Source organism: Physeter macrocephalus, chromosome 4, assembly GCF_002837175.3.
Source record: "Physeter macrocephalus isolate SW-GA chromosome 4, ASM283717v5, whole genome shotgun sequence".
NCBI classification, from domain to species: Eukaryota; Metazoa; Chordata; class Mammalia; order Artiodactyla; family Physeteridae; genus Physeter; species Physeter macrocephalus.
In genome coordinates, this window is record NC_041217.1 from 84,571,800 (window position 1) to 84,589,061 (window position 17,262).

The following is a 17,262-nucleotide window of genomic DNA, read 5'->3' on the forward strand; positions in this document are numbered from 1 at the left end:
TGGGCATATACCCTGAGAAAACCATAATTCAAAAAGAGTCATGTACCACGATGTTCATTGCAGCTCTATTTACGATAGCCAGGGCATGGAAGCAACCTAAGTGTCCATCAACAGATGAATGGATAAAGAAGATGTGGCACATATATACAATGGAATATTACTCAGCCATAAAAAGAAATGAAACTGAGTTATTTGTAATGAGGTGGATAGATCTGGAGTCTGTCATACACAGTGAAGTAAGTCAGAAGGAGGAAAACAAATACCGTATGCTAACACATATATATGGAATCTAAGAAAAAAAATGTCATGAAGAGATTAGTGGTAGGATGGGAATAAAACACAGACCTACTAGAGCATGGACTTGAGGACGTGGGGAGGGGGAAGGGTAAGCTGTGACGAAGTGAGAGAGTGGCAGGGACATATATGCACTACCAAATGTAAATTAGATAGCTAGTGGGAAGCTGCCGCATAGCACAGGGAGATCACCTCTGTGCTTTGTGACCATGAGAGGGGTGGGATAGGGAGGGTGGGAGGGAGGGAGACGCAAGAGGGAAGAGATATGGGAACATATGTATATGTATAACTGATTCACTTTGTTGTAAAGGAGAAACACACTATTGTAAAACAGTTATACTCCAATAAAGATGTTAAAAAAAAAATATTAGTTCTTCTTGTGTCCCCTTCCCTACTGATGCATTGCAGTGACCCTTTCTTATTTGCAGTCATCTGCCTTAACAAGGCAGACATGTTATGGTGTCATGTAAACAAAGTTGTCATCTCCAAAGTCCAAAGCCATGAAGTAGGAACATGATAAATAAATGAAATTCAGAGAATGTCAAATGTCATTCGTTTGTAATCAAATATTGTTAGTCTAAGAGTTGTGTTACAGCTCTTAAAACATTGTTTGCTTTAGATAAGACTCATAATTAAGACTTAAAATTTTGGAAAAGGGGAATTACAGTTTATACCTATTTGTAGCAAGTGAGGAAAGGCCATTTTATTTTTTTGTATTTGAAAACTGATACATGAAACGCATAAAATCTTTTTATTTGTGATCCTTATAACACTACACTTTTGTTTGGTTTCTTCTCTCACGTTAAAGAAAAACTGATTTTTTGGTATGCATCTCTTTAGCTGAGGAAATTTAATCTGGTTTATGTTGTTAAACCTGAGAATGTTTTGACCATTATCTGACTTAATCTTCTACAAACATTTTTTCATAGTTTTGCTGTCACAAAACAGCAGTATAGGCACGGAACCCGGTTAACCCTAGAAGACATTCCATTCAATTCAATACCTGAGATATCTAGGTGTAAATGGGAACAGTTTTATTTTGTTTTGTTTTAAATTTAGATGTCCTAATTGCAAAACTACTGAACTTGGGGAAAAATTATGTATTTTACCTTTGTTTTTTCTTCTTTTTAAAAAATATGACACAAACTACACTTATGATGATGTGTAAAGAATACTCTTAAAATCTCTCATCAGTCTGCCTATCCCAAAAATTAGCATAGAGCAAACTTACTAAATATGTGTTGATCATATCCTAGATAAATCAAGAAGCCTCTGAACGTCTGTTACCAAGGCTTTCAGCCTATTATGTCTTATAAGAGAAAGATTAAGAAAAGACTAGAGTCTTTAATATTTTAGTAAAATTCCATCCAAGATTTCAAGATAGAGAAGATACACAATTAATGATTCTTCTACCATCTTTATTTTCCAGCATACATACCTATGATTATGAAATAATTATAGATAACAATATTCTTACCGTTGCCTTTTGTTGTATCTGCTTATTTGGAAGGACTTGTCATTTAGTGCCATCAATGCCTGTGTACCACTAAATTTTTGATTATCTCTTAGGTCCTATCAGCAGTATCCTGGTGAATAAATATGGCAGTCGTCCAATCATGATTGTTGGCGGCTGCTTGTCAGGCTGTGGCTTGATCGCAGCTTCCTTCTGTAACACTGTGCAGGAGCTTTACTTGTGTGTCGGAGTCATTGGAGGTGAGTTGATTCATTTTCAAGCATTAATATATTGCTGGCTATTTGGTATTACCTGCAATGGTCTTTCAGATCTTTTGAGTGAAAGTCCCTCCTTATAGAAATTATCATTTTGACAACCTGTTAATTTAAGAGCAATAGAAAATCAAGTTTTAAAAGAAATTGCTGTCATACAGTAGGTGTACATTGTTGAATAAATGAATTGAAAGAAATGATTGTATGCCTCGTCCTAAGAATCATCAGTGGTTTGTAGATAAAATGTGTCCGGCAGTCGTTGCAAGGGTGGTCATTGGTTACTATCTCTGTCTCGCTCTCTCTTTTTGAAAAAATTTTATTTATTTATTTGTTTGTTTGTTTGTTTATGGCTGCTTTAGGTCTTTATTGCTGCGCGCAGGCTTTCTCTAGTTGTGGCGAGTGGCGGCTACTCTTTGTTGCGGTGAGCGGGCTTCTCATTGTGGTGGCTTCTCTTGTTGCAGAGTGCGGGCTACTCTTCGTTGCGGTGCGCGGGTTCCTCATTGCGGTGGCTTCTCTTGTTGCAGAGCACGGGCTCTAGGCGCGCGGGCTTCAGTAGTTGTGGCTTGCGGGCTCTAGAGCGCAGGCTCAGTAGTTGTGGTGCACGGGCTTAGTTGCTCCGTGGCATGTGGGATCTTCCCAGACCAGGCAGGGCTCGAACCCACGTCCCCTCTGTTGGCAGGTAGATTCTTAACCCCTGTGCCACCGGGGAAGTCCTTTCCCCTTATTTTAATAGCCAAATTAAGATAATGAACTGCTGATGAGTATGATAAATAGATTATGTATAACTTCACAGTCTAGAGACTTTGACTACTAACATTTTGATGTATATATATCCTTCCCAACTTTTTTCTATACACAAACATAACTTTTTTCAGAACAAAAAGGGATACGGTTACATAAAGTATTTTGTAACCAGTTTTTGTCACTTAAGAGCATATCATGAACAACAACTATATGTATGTCGGGCACTGTCTACATGCTGTGGGCATAGGGCAACAAGTCCAGCAAAGTCGTGCTCTTTCATGGGAGGAGGCAGGCACTGCTACTCACAAATAAATGAGAAAAATCAGGGAGTGATAAATTCTATACAAAGACCTTGCTGAAGAGATGACCTTAATAGAGTAACAGCAGGGAACTAGCTTTGTGAAAATCTAGGGGAACATAGGCCGTAAATCAGCAGCATGCTTGTTAGCACAGGTGAGAATGGTTTGGTATGAGATCAGGGAGGTAAGGTCAGGGTAAAGGTTATGGACAGAAAGCCAATAGCAGGTTTGCAATAGGGGAGTGACCTAGTCTGGTTTACTGGTTTAAGTCTCTGTGAGTAGCTTAGACATAAATGGTAGGGAGCAAGCAGGGGCCAGGGAGAGAGCATCTCCAAGTTATTTGAATATTTACTTATACTAGCACCATTTATTGAATAATTCTTGTTGCAGTAATTTAAAATATTAGTTCTATCATACATTAAATGTTTATATATATTTTAGGTATATTCCTGGACTTTCTGTCCACTTTCTTCGTTCAGTGTTTACCTATTCCTAAGTCAGAGTCACATTATTCTATTGATAGTAGCTTTTAAAAGTCCATTTTAAATATCTGTTCTGTTTAGTCCCATCCTGCATCACCCAGAATTTTCTGGGTGACTCCCGTGTATTCTCTAGTATGTTTTAGAATCATTTTACCTCATCTCCAAAATGTACTGATGTTGTCATTGGAATCACGTCAAGTTAGCACTTTCATTTGGGGAGTATTGACATCTTGGCAATGTTGTGTTTAATTATACAAAAACTTTGTGTGTTGGTTTTAATTCTCTGGCCCTTCAGGAAAGTTATACAATTTAGCCATTATAAATTGCACACTTTAAAGTTTTTGGTGCTGTTGTAAAAGGAATAATTTTGTATTGCATATTCTATTTTAAAAACTGTTTTTAAAACTCTATTTGATAACCGTCTCCTTAATTACCTTCTTTGCTTATAATGATCCTTCACGTGACTTGCCAGATTTGACAATTAATCACCTTCAAATAATATAAATAACAACAATTATAAAAATAACTACTAACATTTATTGAGTGCTTACTACATGCCAGGCACTAAGTTCTTTAGTCACGGCAGTGCTGTGTGCCTGTTTTACATACCAGGAAACAGTCACAGGAGGGTCAACATGTCTGACATTACACAGCCAATAAGTGATGATGATGAGATTTGAACCTACATAGTCTGGTTTTATTTTTTATTTATTTTTTCACCACACAATTGATCTCCTTACTCATTTCACCCTCTGCCCCTTTTTCTCTGGTGACCACTACTCTGTTCTCTATATCTACATAATTGTTTGGTTTGGTTATGTGTGTTTGTGAGGGGGGTATGTATATATATACATCAATGATCTTTATCCATTTCATCGTTGATGGGCACTTAGGTTGTTTCCATATCTTGGCTATTGTAAATAATGCTGTGATGAACATGGGTGGGTGCCGTTATCTTTTCAAATTAGTGTTCTTTTGTATTCTTTGTATAAATACACAGAAGTGGGATACCTGGATCATATGGTAGTTCAAGTCTTTAATTTTTTTAGGAATCTCCATACTGTGTTCCACAGTGGCTGTACCAGTTTATTCCTACCAACAGTGTATGAGCGTTCCCTTTTCTCCACATCCTCGCCAACAGTTGTCATTTCTTGTTTTTGGTAATAGCCATTCTGACAGGTATGAGGTGATCTCATTGTGGTTTTGATTAGCATTTCCCTAATAATTAGTGATGTTGAATATCTTTTCAGGTGCCTGTTGGCCATCTGTATGTCTTCTTTGGAAAAATGTCTGTTCAACTGCTCTGCCTTTTCTTTTTTTTTTTGGCCACACCTCACAGCATGTGGGATCTTAGATCCCTAACCAGGGATCGAACCCATGCCCCCTGCAGTGAAAGCGTTGAGTCTTAACCACCGGACTGACAGGGAAGTCCCAACTCTGCCCATTTTATAATTGGGGTTTTTTGTTGTTGTTGAATTGTATGAGTTCTTTATATATTTTGGACATTACCCCTTATCAGATATAGCATTTGCAAATAACTTCTCCCATTCAGTAGGTTCTCTTTTCATTTTATTGATCCACTTCCTTTGCTATGCAGAAGCAATTTGATGTAATCCCATTTGTTTATTTTTGCTTTGGTTTTCTTTGCCTGAGGAGGAGACATATCTAGAAATATATTGCTAAGACCATACTGCCTGCATTTTCTTCTAGGAATTTTATGGTTTCAGATCTTATATTCAAGTCTTTAATCCATTTTGAATTAATTTTTGTGTTTGGTGTGAGATAGTGGTCTAGGTATTTTTTTTTGTTTGTTTTTTTGGCATTGGCTGTCTGGTTTTCCCAACATCATTTACTGAGGAGACTATCCTTTCTTACTATATGTTCTTTGTTCCTTTGCTGTAAATTAACTGTCCATGTATGCATGGGTTTATTTCTGGGCTTTCAGTTCTGCATAGATCTATGTATCTATTTCTCTGCCACTACAATGCTGTTTTGATTACTATGGCTTTGTAGTATAGTTTGAAATCAGGGAGTGTGCTACCTCCAGCTTTGTTCGTTTTTCTCAGGATTGCTTTGGCTATTTGAGGTCTTTCGTGGTTCCATATAAATTTTAGAATTTTTTGTTCTATTTCTGTGAATAATGTCCTTGGGATTTTGATAGGGATTGCGTTGAACCTGTAGATTTCTTTAGGTAATAAGGATATTTTGACAATATTGATTCTTTCAGTCCATGAGCACAAAATATCTTTCCATTGATTTGTGTCTTCAATTTCCTTGAACAGTGTCTTATAGTTTTCACGATGCAAGTCTTTAACCTCCTTGGTTAAATTTATTCCTAGATATTTTATTGTTTTTCTTAGGATTATAAATAGGATTGTTAATTTCTGATAGCTCATTGTTAGCATATAGAAATGCAACAGATTTTGATTTATACTGATTATATGCTACAATTTTATTGTATTTGTTTATTATTTCTAATAATTTCTTGGTGGAGTCTTCAGGGTTTTCTGTAGATAAAAACAGTGACAGTTTTACTTCCTTTCCAATTTGGATGCCTTTTATTTCTTTTTCTTGCTGAATTACTCTGGTTAGTCCACATAGCCTGGCTTTAGAGCTCACACTTTAAACCCCGCTATACAATATTATGTCCTACTTTCCATTACTTATATCTTTTTTTAAAGTTTATTTTTCATTTTATTGTTTATTGAGGTATAGTTGGTTTACAATATTAAGTTTCAGGCGTATAGCACAGTGATTCACAATTTTTAAAGGTTATGTTCCATTTATAGTTATTATAAAATATTGGCTATATTCTCTGTGTGGTACAGTAGATCCTTGTAGCTTATTTTATATATAATACTTTGTACCTCCTAATTCTCTACCACAATCTTACCCCTCACCCCTTCCCTCTCTCCACTGTTAACCACCAATTTGTTCTCTATGAGTCTGTTTCTTTTCTGTTATATTTGCTAGTTTGTTTTATTTTTTAGATTCCACATATAATTGGTAACATACAGTATTTGCATTACTCTCTCTCTAATTTACCTTATTTCACTTAGCATAATACCCTCCAAGTCCATCCATGTTGTTCCAAATGGCAAATTTTTGTCCTTTTTATGGCTGAGTAGTATTCCATTGGGGGGGAATTTTTATATATATCTCCACATCTTCTTTATTCATTCTTCTGTTGGTGGACACTTAGGTTGCTTCTATATCTTGGCAACTGTAAATAATGCTGTTATGAACATTGGGCCTTTTGTAGTACCATGTAAATTTTAGAATTTTTTGTTCTATTTCTGTGAAAAATGTCCTTGGGATTTTGATAGGGATTGCACTGAACATGTAGGTTGCTTTAGGTAATAAGGACATTTTGACGATGGTAATTCTTCTAATCCATGAGCACAGAATATCTTTCCATTTATTTATATCTTTTTGAATTATATACCTCTTAATTTCTTTGTCTGGTTAAGTAATGCCAAATATGTTTCTGACATTTATTGGAGTATGTGATTCTTCCCCCCCGCCCCGCAGGTCTTGGGCTTGCCTTCAACTTGAATCCAGCTTTAACCATGATTGGCAAGTATTTCTACAAGAGGCGACCGTTGGCAAATGGACTGGCCATGGCAGGCAGCCCTGTGTTCCTCTCTACCCTGGCCCCCCTCAATCAGGCTTTCTTTGGTATCTATGGCTGGAGAGGAAGCTTCCTAATTCTTGGGGGCTTACTATTAAACTGCTGTGTGGCTGGAGCTCTGATGAGACCAATAGGGCCCAAGCCAACCACTGCAGGGAAATATAAGTCTAAAGAATCCCTTCAGGAAGCTGGAAAATACGACACAAAAAAGGGGGCAAGTGATGCAAATACAGATCTCATTGGAGGAAATCCGAAAGAAGAGAAAAGATCAATCTTCCAAACACTGAATAAATTCCTGGACTTATCCCTGTTCAAGCACAGAGGCTTCTTGCTCTACCTGTCTGGAAATGTGCTCATGTTTTTTGGACTATTTACACCTTTGGTCTTTCTTAGTAATTATGGCAAGAGTCAGCATTACTCTAGTGAGAAGTCTGCCTTCCTTCTTTCCATTCTGGCTTTTGTTGACATGGTAGCCAGACCTTCTATGGGACTTGTAGCCAATACAAAGTGGATAAGACCTCGAGTTCAGTATTTTTTTGCTGCTTCTATTATTGCAAATGGAGTTTGTCATCTGGCAGCACCTTTGTCCTCTAGCTATATAGGATTCTGTGTCTATGCGGGATTCTTCGGATTTGCATTTGGGTGGCTCAGCTCAGTATTGTTTGAAACGCTGATGGACCTTGTTGGACCCCAGAGGTTCTCCAGTGCTGTGGGATTGGTGACCATTGTGGAATGCTGTCCTGTCCTGCTGGGGCCACCACTTTTAGGTATAGTATGTCTCCCTATTTCTGTGGTTCTAATAACATAAAACAGAAGATTAGGAAGGTGACAGAAAGCAGAAATCAGTGAGCTGCTTGATAGTCTTTCTTCGCTACAGGCTTCTGTACCCTCAGTGCTGGCACAATGCTTGGTACAGCGTAATTGCTCAAATACTTAATAGAACTGAATTAAAGTGAATCATCAAGCTGAAAGAGGAATAAAGAACTATTACAAACTTAAGTATGTTAATAATTTTTCCTGATAAAAAACCTAACCTGTTTATTGTAGAAAAATGTGTGTATAGTCACCTTTAAAATACTGTTGGTGATTTCTTTTTAATTGTGGAATTTATCTCAGCAGTAATATTTAAAATAATAACAATAGGTACCAGGTGAGGGCTCACAGTATACCAGGGACTGTCCTAATCTTTTTCTATATTCTGTCATATATTACAAGTCTGTGATGTAGGACTATTATTGTTCCTGCTTTATAAATAAAGAAATAGAGCCTTCTAAAAGTGAAATAACTTGCCCAAGATCACACAGCTAGTAAGTGACAATAAAACCTGATGTATTATTCTCTTAAGAATGCTAAATGGTTTACATTTTAAAATTATTATTAATATAGAATGCAACTATAATTTGGACTTCTGGATGCAACTCATGCTTTTGAGATTATGCACTATAAAGTAAGGAAGGATACATAACAGTAGGTCCACTACTGACCTGTCCACCCTCTCTCCTCCCTATACATATACCCAAGGAGATTCCAAATCCTGTCCATTTTTGCTTCCTAAATCTCTTTCTAATCTGCCCGTTTTCTCTCCATCACAACTACCACTCTTATCCAAATCTCCTATCTTCTATCAGTAGCTTTCTAACTTTACCCATATCCACTCTAGCTGTTCTTCATCTCTTAGAACACTCCAGTTGCTTCCCACGTTCTCAGGGTGAAGATCAGATTCCCTGCTGTGGCCTACTAGGTCCTGTGTGGCCTGGCCCCTTGTGTCTCCAGCCTCATTTCCCACCACTCATTTTGCTCTCTGTGCTTCTCCTCTCACACCCTGTGCTTCCTCCTATCACCTGCCTTTGCACTGGCTGTTCTCTGCCCTGAGCCTTTTCCCATCTCCCTTCTCCTTGATAACTCCTATCCTATAAGTCTTGGCTAAGGTTACACTTTAAGAAAAGGCTTCCTGACCCTAATTGCTGGTCTAAAACCCCTATTTTCTGCCTTCAAACCCTCCTTGTAGCACTTGTCACAGTCTGTGTAGTTATTGGATTAACATTTCTCTTCTCCACTGAACTGTGGATGTTACCTCCTTTGCTCACCCTTAACTCAGGGCCTAGCAGACCCAGGGCCGTGTGTATATTTAGAGAATCAGTAAGTATTGCTGAGTGCATGGTGCCCTATGTTGGAAAACCGTATGGAATTATATTTGAATTGGTTATTATGTCCTTTATATGTGTAGGGTTTTCCATAGTTTAATAAATACTAGTTTGAGATGCTAATAAATTTTACTATAACAAGGAATTTATGGCCGAAAAATGTTTGGAAATGCCAAAGTAAATAAGTTTCTTTACTATCAGGCCTAATAAAGCCTTTATAGAAAAGACTATGTCATTTCCAAATTTACTTTACTTTGGAAACACTAGGGAGTAACCCTGTAGCACAGAAGTTATGGTGCAGGCCTCAAGTTTCAGACTTGCTGTGGGTTGAAAGCCAACCTATTTCATTTACAAGCTTTGTGACCTTGGACGAGTTACTTAAGGTTTCTGTACTTCAGTTTTTCTGTTATACAACAGGAATGATGATAGAACCTTCCTGTTGTGAGGATTAAATACTTAGAATGGTGGAAAGGTGTTGCTGTTAGTTAATGTTTTAGCAGAGGATGAGTGTTCACAGGAACGCCCTTTGGGAAATGCTGATGTCAGAGAAAGTGCATTGGCCTGGGAGACTGGAATTAGCTCTATGGCCTTGGGCAAGACTACTAAACCTCTTTTGAGCAACAAATTTTTCCATTGAATATTGAGAGGATTGACTCTAGGTGGTCTCTAGGACTTTCCCAATTCAAATTTGCCAAGATTTAATTATTTTCAAGTTCCTAAAGTTAACAGACTACACAGGGCCATCCAAACTCAGTGTGACATTATAAGTAAAAGATCAGATAATTATGAGCAGTTTCTTTTTAGACTGATTTGTCATTTATGGGCTCTTTGAATGGATTCTTAAGCTTTATTTGGGAAAGGGCATAACTGTCTACCCACATAAGTTTTTTTTTTTTCTTTCTGACATCTTTAGGTCGTCTCAATGACATATATGGAGACTACAAATACACATACTGGGCATGTGGTATAATCCTTATTGTCGCAGGCATCTATCTTTTCATCGGCATGGGCATCAATTACCGACTTCTTGCAAAAGAACAGAAAGCTGAGCAGCAGCAGAAAAAGGAAAGTAAAGAGGAGGAGACCAGTATAGATGTTGCTGAGAAGCCAAAAGAAGTTACCGATGCAGCAGAATCTCTGGAGCCTAAAGGCATAGAAGGAGGCCCCAAAGAGGAGGAGAGTCCAGTTTGAACCTGCGGGGCTGATGGGTAAATGGAGCAGCTCATGACCCCAAATGTTCTATTGGCCTGTGATCTACCAGTGGTGCTCAATGCAAATACTGGACATTTCTGTGGGAATCATACCAGGGGTTCATTGATGAATTTTTGTTTCACTCCTTACCAGTAGCCTGGGCTAAAAATGTCATAGCCTTTGGGAAGGAAGTGGTTGAAAAAGAATGAGAGAAGGAAGTCGGTTTGTGTGTGTGTTTGTTTAAATCTTTGCTTTTAACAGTGTCATAATAATGTGCTGTGATAGTGTGATAATAATATGTGCCTTAAGTTTTAGTCTTTAGGGAGCCTTAACTTTTAAAACCATTCTGCTTAATTCATCCATTTTAAGTGTTCCGTTACAAGGAAAAATAACTAGTTTGAGGCAAATCTAAAATTTAAAATTAATCTTGCTTCATTGTTATTTGTAATAATAGTGTCAGACATTGTCACTAGAAGATTTGAAAGTTGGGGTTTTTATAAAATCCTGACTAAAATATTTTCCTAGCATCAATAGTTGCTTGGCATATGTGCCTGCTAGATATATATTTAGGAAATTTAAGGCATAAAACTTTGCAAACATCTTGGCTGTTCTAGATGCACTGTACTCATCAGTACACCTCCAGTATCTTTTCTTCGTTTGCTTATTAGAAGCCAAGTGCTTGAGAGTTGACTTCATTAAATTACTATTTTTGCTCCCCTTTCCAAAGATAAATTTTGAGTGGTCATAGATCACCGCTCCTTTTTGAGATCACATAGTATTTTTTTCCCCCCACTGGAAAAATTAGTATTAAAATACACAAAACTGTGTCTTTGTGCCTCCTCAGTAAATTAAACATAGCTATTTCAAACAGCAGCTGAATTCAGCTTAGGGTTTTCCAAAACTTCAGTTAAACTGTGAGACTTGGAATCTTTTGTTGTTGTTTTTCCTGGAATTTTCCCCCTTTGATTCATAGTGGTTCCATTTATATCCACATCTAGCTTAGCACTGTGTGTGAGATAGTCTGTGTGTGTTCAGTTTTTTGGGTTTTTTTTTTTAATGTTTGCTAATTAAAGAGACCCATAGAGATTTGGCCCACACAAACCAATAAGGATAAGATTGGGAGAGAAGTTGCTATGTTTGCTTCAATAAGTAACTCCTTTTCTTTTTCTTATAAGGCCTTAAAGAAAATTACGTTTTGCTTAGAATTATTGGACACATTCTTACTCTTTACACAAACCTAAAGATTTTGTGACCCTTTTCACTTATCTGAAAAGTAGAGAAATGGGTTTAGTATAAGGATAGGAAGGAGGATGGACCAGAATGAAAACTGTAAATATTTTTTCACCTAATATCTTTTAAATGGTGGCAGGAGGATAATGATAGACATTCAATAAATTATATTCAGTGCATTTTAAAATATTGTAATAGACAGTGTGAAAGTATAGATATAAAACCTTAAGAGGCTGGCTTTTTAAAATAAACTTTTTTTTTTTTAAGAAATGTTTCTTCTTCCATATGCTTATTTTCTTGAGGAAAATATTGTGTCTTCATTTTTATTATCAAGATTCAATTTGGCCCTTCCTAATGTAAATTATTCAGCTTATGTGTGTTGGGATTTGTGTATATGGCTTATTTTGGTTTTTCTCCTTACCTCTTCTCTAAGGCAAGCAGGAGGGGAATTTTTTGAAAAGACCTCTCTGAAAGCATTTTGAAACCAGAGCAGTTAATCTTAAGGATACAATGAAAGCTCCCTTTCTGTGTCCAAGTATCATGACAGATGGAGGAGGAATTTTAGTGGAGAAGCCTACTGTGATTGTTGGCAGGCTTGGCTCCAGTTTGGACTCTGCCATTTTCCATGGACTTAACCTCTGTGTACTGGTTTCCCCTTCTATAAAAATGAGGATCACCCTTGAGTAAAGTAATACAAGTAAAAAATGTGAGGTGGGGGGAGTAAACCCGGTGTATAAGATTATTTTTCCCCATCCCAGTTGTTAAGCTACATCCACACATAAGACCGTAGTCTTTTTCCATCAGTTGAATCTTGTTACTGAAGTGAGGGGGTTTTGGTGCAGACTGACCATTTATTAGAAGGAAGTGTTCTGAAGTTGCTGTATTCTGAAGCAAAGTTTAAAAACTATCTCAAAGCTGGACTAAACAAACCTTTTATCACCCAGTCCAACTCTGACTTTTTCCCACTGAAGATACAGGCTTAAGGGATTTATTCAAGATCAAGTTTGGTAACAGAGCCAACACTAAAACCCGATATAGGCCTACCCTGCCATCTATTCCTTGTTAACAATCAGCTAATCCTCTCTGTGTTGCAGTGTTGTGTTCAACACTGGATGCATCTGGGCTCTCTGACTGGGCAGTCTGTTGTCCCTTGCTCCATATGACTAGACTTTTAAATTTTATTTCAGTTGACACAGCTTCAGTGGCTACTTTGGGAAAATAGAGTACCTGCCTATCTTTGCGTTGTCCCACACTCTCTAAGTCACAGAGAAAACATACAGCTCTCTAAGTAGTTGTGCCCAAAGAGGCTTGGGACTGTTTAAGAGTATACTCTGAAATAGCCTCCCAATTCAAATCTGGAAAATTGTTTAAGAAACTGATAGGTTGGACAGTTGCAGATGATTATGATAACAAGACCATATTATCACATTATAGTCCTCTATTGAGAACTGAAATTATCTTAAACTATTCAAAATAAATAATTTCTACAAAAAATATTCAGGAAAGGATGATGCTAAAACAAATTATGGAAAATTCAGGGAGGTATTTTTATCCCCGATTTAATCACATTGATGAATAATCCTCTTATTCTTGGGTTGTGTGAATTTAGTAGTTTGTGCCATAGATTATATATGTCAATATTAATCCTGTATTTTAAAAAGGAAAAAAAAATTGTTAAAAGCCATTTAATATATGAGCCAATGTTTTATTATATTGAATTTCAGATTGATAAATAGGGTATTGGTTTATATGAAAAACCTCAATGTCTGGGTTTTACACCTTCCCTAGCAAATGGTTCACAGTGTAATAAACTTAATTATCAGGTGTGTGCCCCCTGCCCCCTCCTTATGGTTGGAAAGATGAGGAAAGGTTAACAGTAAATTTCCACCTTTGCAACAACATGGCTTGTTTTAATAATCAGGTCAGGCACTTGAAGAAAGAGGTTAATGATAGACTTCTGTCACTATGAAAACTTGATAAGGAAGTGATGGCCTAAGCTTGCCTGGCTTGCCCAAATGTGAGAAATTAAGCCAAACCTCCTTAGATGCTTCTAATCTGAAACATTTAAGGAGGTTTCAAGTACATCGTTCCTGAAATGTGTTCTAGCTTTTTATCCTTTCCCCCATTTAGTCTGGGCCATAGTGACAATCATTCAACTGAGAGTGATTGGCAGAGTATCTTTCTCCTCAGCTGAACAGCACTGATTTACTTACTTTTTGCTGAATTTTACCTTGACTTGCTAGAGGAGACTGGAATAGCTAGCAAAGGAATCACAGCCTACCGGTTGCTTAACAATATAGACTGCTAGGGTTATGCATCAGATGTTTTCTTTTGTAAGGTATTAATAATTAGTACCATCCCCCACTAGGGTTGTCATGAAGGTTAGGTGATATGTGACAGCTTGTGTCAAGTAAGGGCTTAATAGGGTAAGCACCTGGCTATTAAAAAAAAAAATCAAAGAAAAGTGGTACCTGGGAAAAAATTGAGCTCTTCCAATTCCCAAGGTGGGTGGAGCCTTACATGCAGAGTATAGCTCTAAGGGAGTGACTCTTAAAGATAAGACTGTTAGCTAGATCAAAAACTCTCCTGTTGGATCAGATCCTCCGTTTAGTCTTACAAATGTAATGGTTTTTGTTTGGAAATGAATGGAAACTAACACCTCGTGAGGTTGTTGCATATGTGTCCTGGCTCTTTTAAGTAAGGTGGATTTGAATCCCAAAGCCCTTGCTCTTTGTACACTGCCTCCACAAGGAAGACACCTGATTAGTAACTGATAATCTTTTCCCTTCAATATTTGTGATGATTCTTAAAGAGCAGAAATGTAACTAGTAACCAATCATAATTAAAGTCCTTTGTCCCTAGCAATGTTCTTAAAGGTAAACTGAAAGATTGATGAGATTTTTATTTTTCTCTTCTATATCAATAACATGACTTAAATTATAAATTATCAGTTGGTGGCTCAATAAATTGGTACAACAATGTTGGCAAAGCAATTTCATAATATGTGTCAAATACCATGAGTTCACATTTTTTCCCTAAGAATTCCAGACTTGGAATTTATATAAGAAAATTATTCCTTTGAAATTATCAATTTCTTGTATCAATAACTATGTAAACGGATGGTTATGAAGTCCTTATGATATATTCACAGCACAATGTTAAATGAAAAAAGAACACAAACTACCATGGTGTGTGTGTGTGCATAATACATATATATACATATGCACAGGGGATAAAGGACATACACAAATACACTAATTTTGTGAGCATGGTAAATTTAGAGGTAACTTTTTTCTATATTTTTTCCACATTCTAAATTTTCTTGATGTCATGGTTACTTTTATACTAAAAGAAAATATTTAATGGAGCACATAATACTGGTTTACAGAGAGGAAAAAACAGTACCTTTGATCTAGAAGAGTTCTGGCAAGAGACACATGACTCCTAAGAAAGTGAAGCTGATAATTATTACAAACAGGTTTTATTTTTCTGCTTCAAGAATTGCATCTAGTGAAAGGAAGCTGAATGAGATGGAAATCAAGAGCACAGTGGTCTCTAGCCGTGATTTTGCTGGTGCTGGACCAAAGCTGTAGAGTGTAGAGTCCACAGGCTGCCTGTGTCAACCACCAGTGTCTCCTTCCTGAGACAGTGCTCTTGGGGACAGCATTCCTGTGGTTCCCCTTGCAGTCATCATTCAGCTGCAAGTGAATGTTTAACTCAGGAAGCCAGAGCATTCTGCACTTACCCACATTACAGCGTTAACGGTTATCGAACATTATCTTACTGAGATCAGCATCAGAAAACAATACTATGATGTCACAAAAAGTAGAATTTGCTTGTCCAAGCAGCTATTTTAGTTTATTTACTAACGGGTATTTATTGGACCCTTACTAGTTACCCAAGCATTGTTCTAGGCTTTGAGAATCCAGTCATGAACAAAATGTCTTTCTATGCATCTTACCTTCTAGTAGGGGAAAGCAGACAGTGAACAGTAAGTTATAAGGAAAACAGCAATATTCAGAAAAGAGCAGTGGACATAAGATCAGCCTTCATTAATTCACCTAAATAGTATTTTTTGGAGCATCATCTATGTGCCTGTTTCCTAGATAGAAGGGATAACAGTGATCAGAATGCAGTTCCTGGCACCCCCAGCTCCTAGTCTAGTGGGGGAGACTGCATAGTTAGTGCTGTGATGGGACAGCACATGGAGAAGTCTCTAACTCAATCTCAGGAGGGCCTAAAAAGGACAAAAAGTATATACTCGAGCACGTTAATTTCTCTGACCCTCTTTGGTAAGTTAAACATAATGAAATTATTGTGCGGATTGTGAATGTGCACTGCATACAGTTGAGTGCATAGTAGTATTAGTTGAGCTCATAGTAGTTTTAAAAATTAGTGTCAGTTGTCATCAACCAGAACAATAAAGAACATGTGGTAATATTTGTATAGCTCATCAGAGTGTACAAAGGCCTTTTAAGTATGTTCTATCATCTGATTCATGCACAATCCTAGGGAAGTGGGTATAAATGAAAAACACTGACCCTTTAGCTGGCACCACCCCTCCCCCACCCCTGCTGTCAGAAGGGTACAAAGCAAGACTGCAGACAGCTCAGCTGCTAGAGCTAAATGCTGTACTGGGTGGAAGTTTGGAAACACGAGAATGAAAGAGGTTGAATCCTGGATAATCTTGAAGGGTGAATAGAGACCAAACCAATCACTTGGATCCTGCACCAAAATAAGTAAAATGGTCCTGTCTCCAGTGAATTCACAATCTGATTTACAATCCTTTTCCTTGGCTTTGGAATTCATAATGTGATTTCTTCACTTGTGGGATTTCCTTTCCTAATATGCTTTACTGATTGCAAAATTAAAAGTTTGCATTTCCTGAGCTTACTCTGGCCAGGTCCCAAGAGGAAGTGGCCAGCAGCCATTAAGAAGCCAGAAGGGGAACTGGGCTGGGATTAAAAATCACCTGGTGTGCTGACAATCTGTATGTCTGTAATTATTAAGAGAAGGTTTATAATAGTTCTTGTCATTGTGTTTTATCTTTATTTTCCTAACTCATTTTTTTCCCCTTGAGGCTAAAAGAAAAGTGCCTGGGTACTTTTGTGTCAGGCCCTATTTATATGTGCTTTTCAGAATGGGAAGAACCCTTTTCCTTTTAAATCCCAAGTACTATCTTGTTTCTCAGATGCTAAGAATGAGCGTAAACAGGCCTGCAGTAGATGGAGTTCTGAGCTTTGGAGGGGCTCCTGAACTACCTGCGTCCCAGCCTCTCCCCATTCCCATGTCCACGTACCTCCTCGGTTGCCCGAATGTATAGATTGAACTGCTGTACGTACTGTTTCTCCTTGCAATGCTTTTTCTTTTTCCCTGCCATAGGCTTGGTTTTTAACATCCTCCCTGTCTTTTCTCACCACCTCCAATCCAGCCTCAACACTGCTTCTAAAATGATTTTTCTAAAAAGGCCAGATTTTCAGCTGCTTTTATAACTTCAAATAAAGGCAATAAAGATAAAAATA

General features: G+C 37.5%; 1 protein-coding gene across 1 annotated transcript in view; it reads left to right on the top strand.

Moving 5' to 3' along the window:
* Positions 1–12,113, top strand: part of SLC16A1 (solute carrier family 16 member 1) — a 39,475-nt gene extending 27,362 nt beyond the window's left edge. Inside the window, exons 3-5 of the mRNA XM_007117738.4 lie at positions 1,864–2,007; positions 7,076–7,942; positions 10,233–12,113. Of these exons, the coding sequence (XP_007117800.1) occupies positions 1,864–2,007; positions 7,076–7,942; positions 10,233–10,510 (1,289 nt within the window). The 3' untranslated portion in view covers positions 10,511–12,113. The remainder of the gene's footprint in view (positions 1–1,863; positions 2,008–7,075; positions 7,943–10,232) is intronic.
* Positions 12,114–17,262: the final 5,149 nt, after the last annotated feature.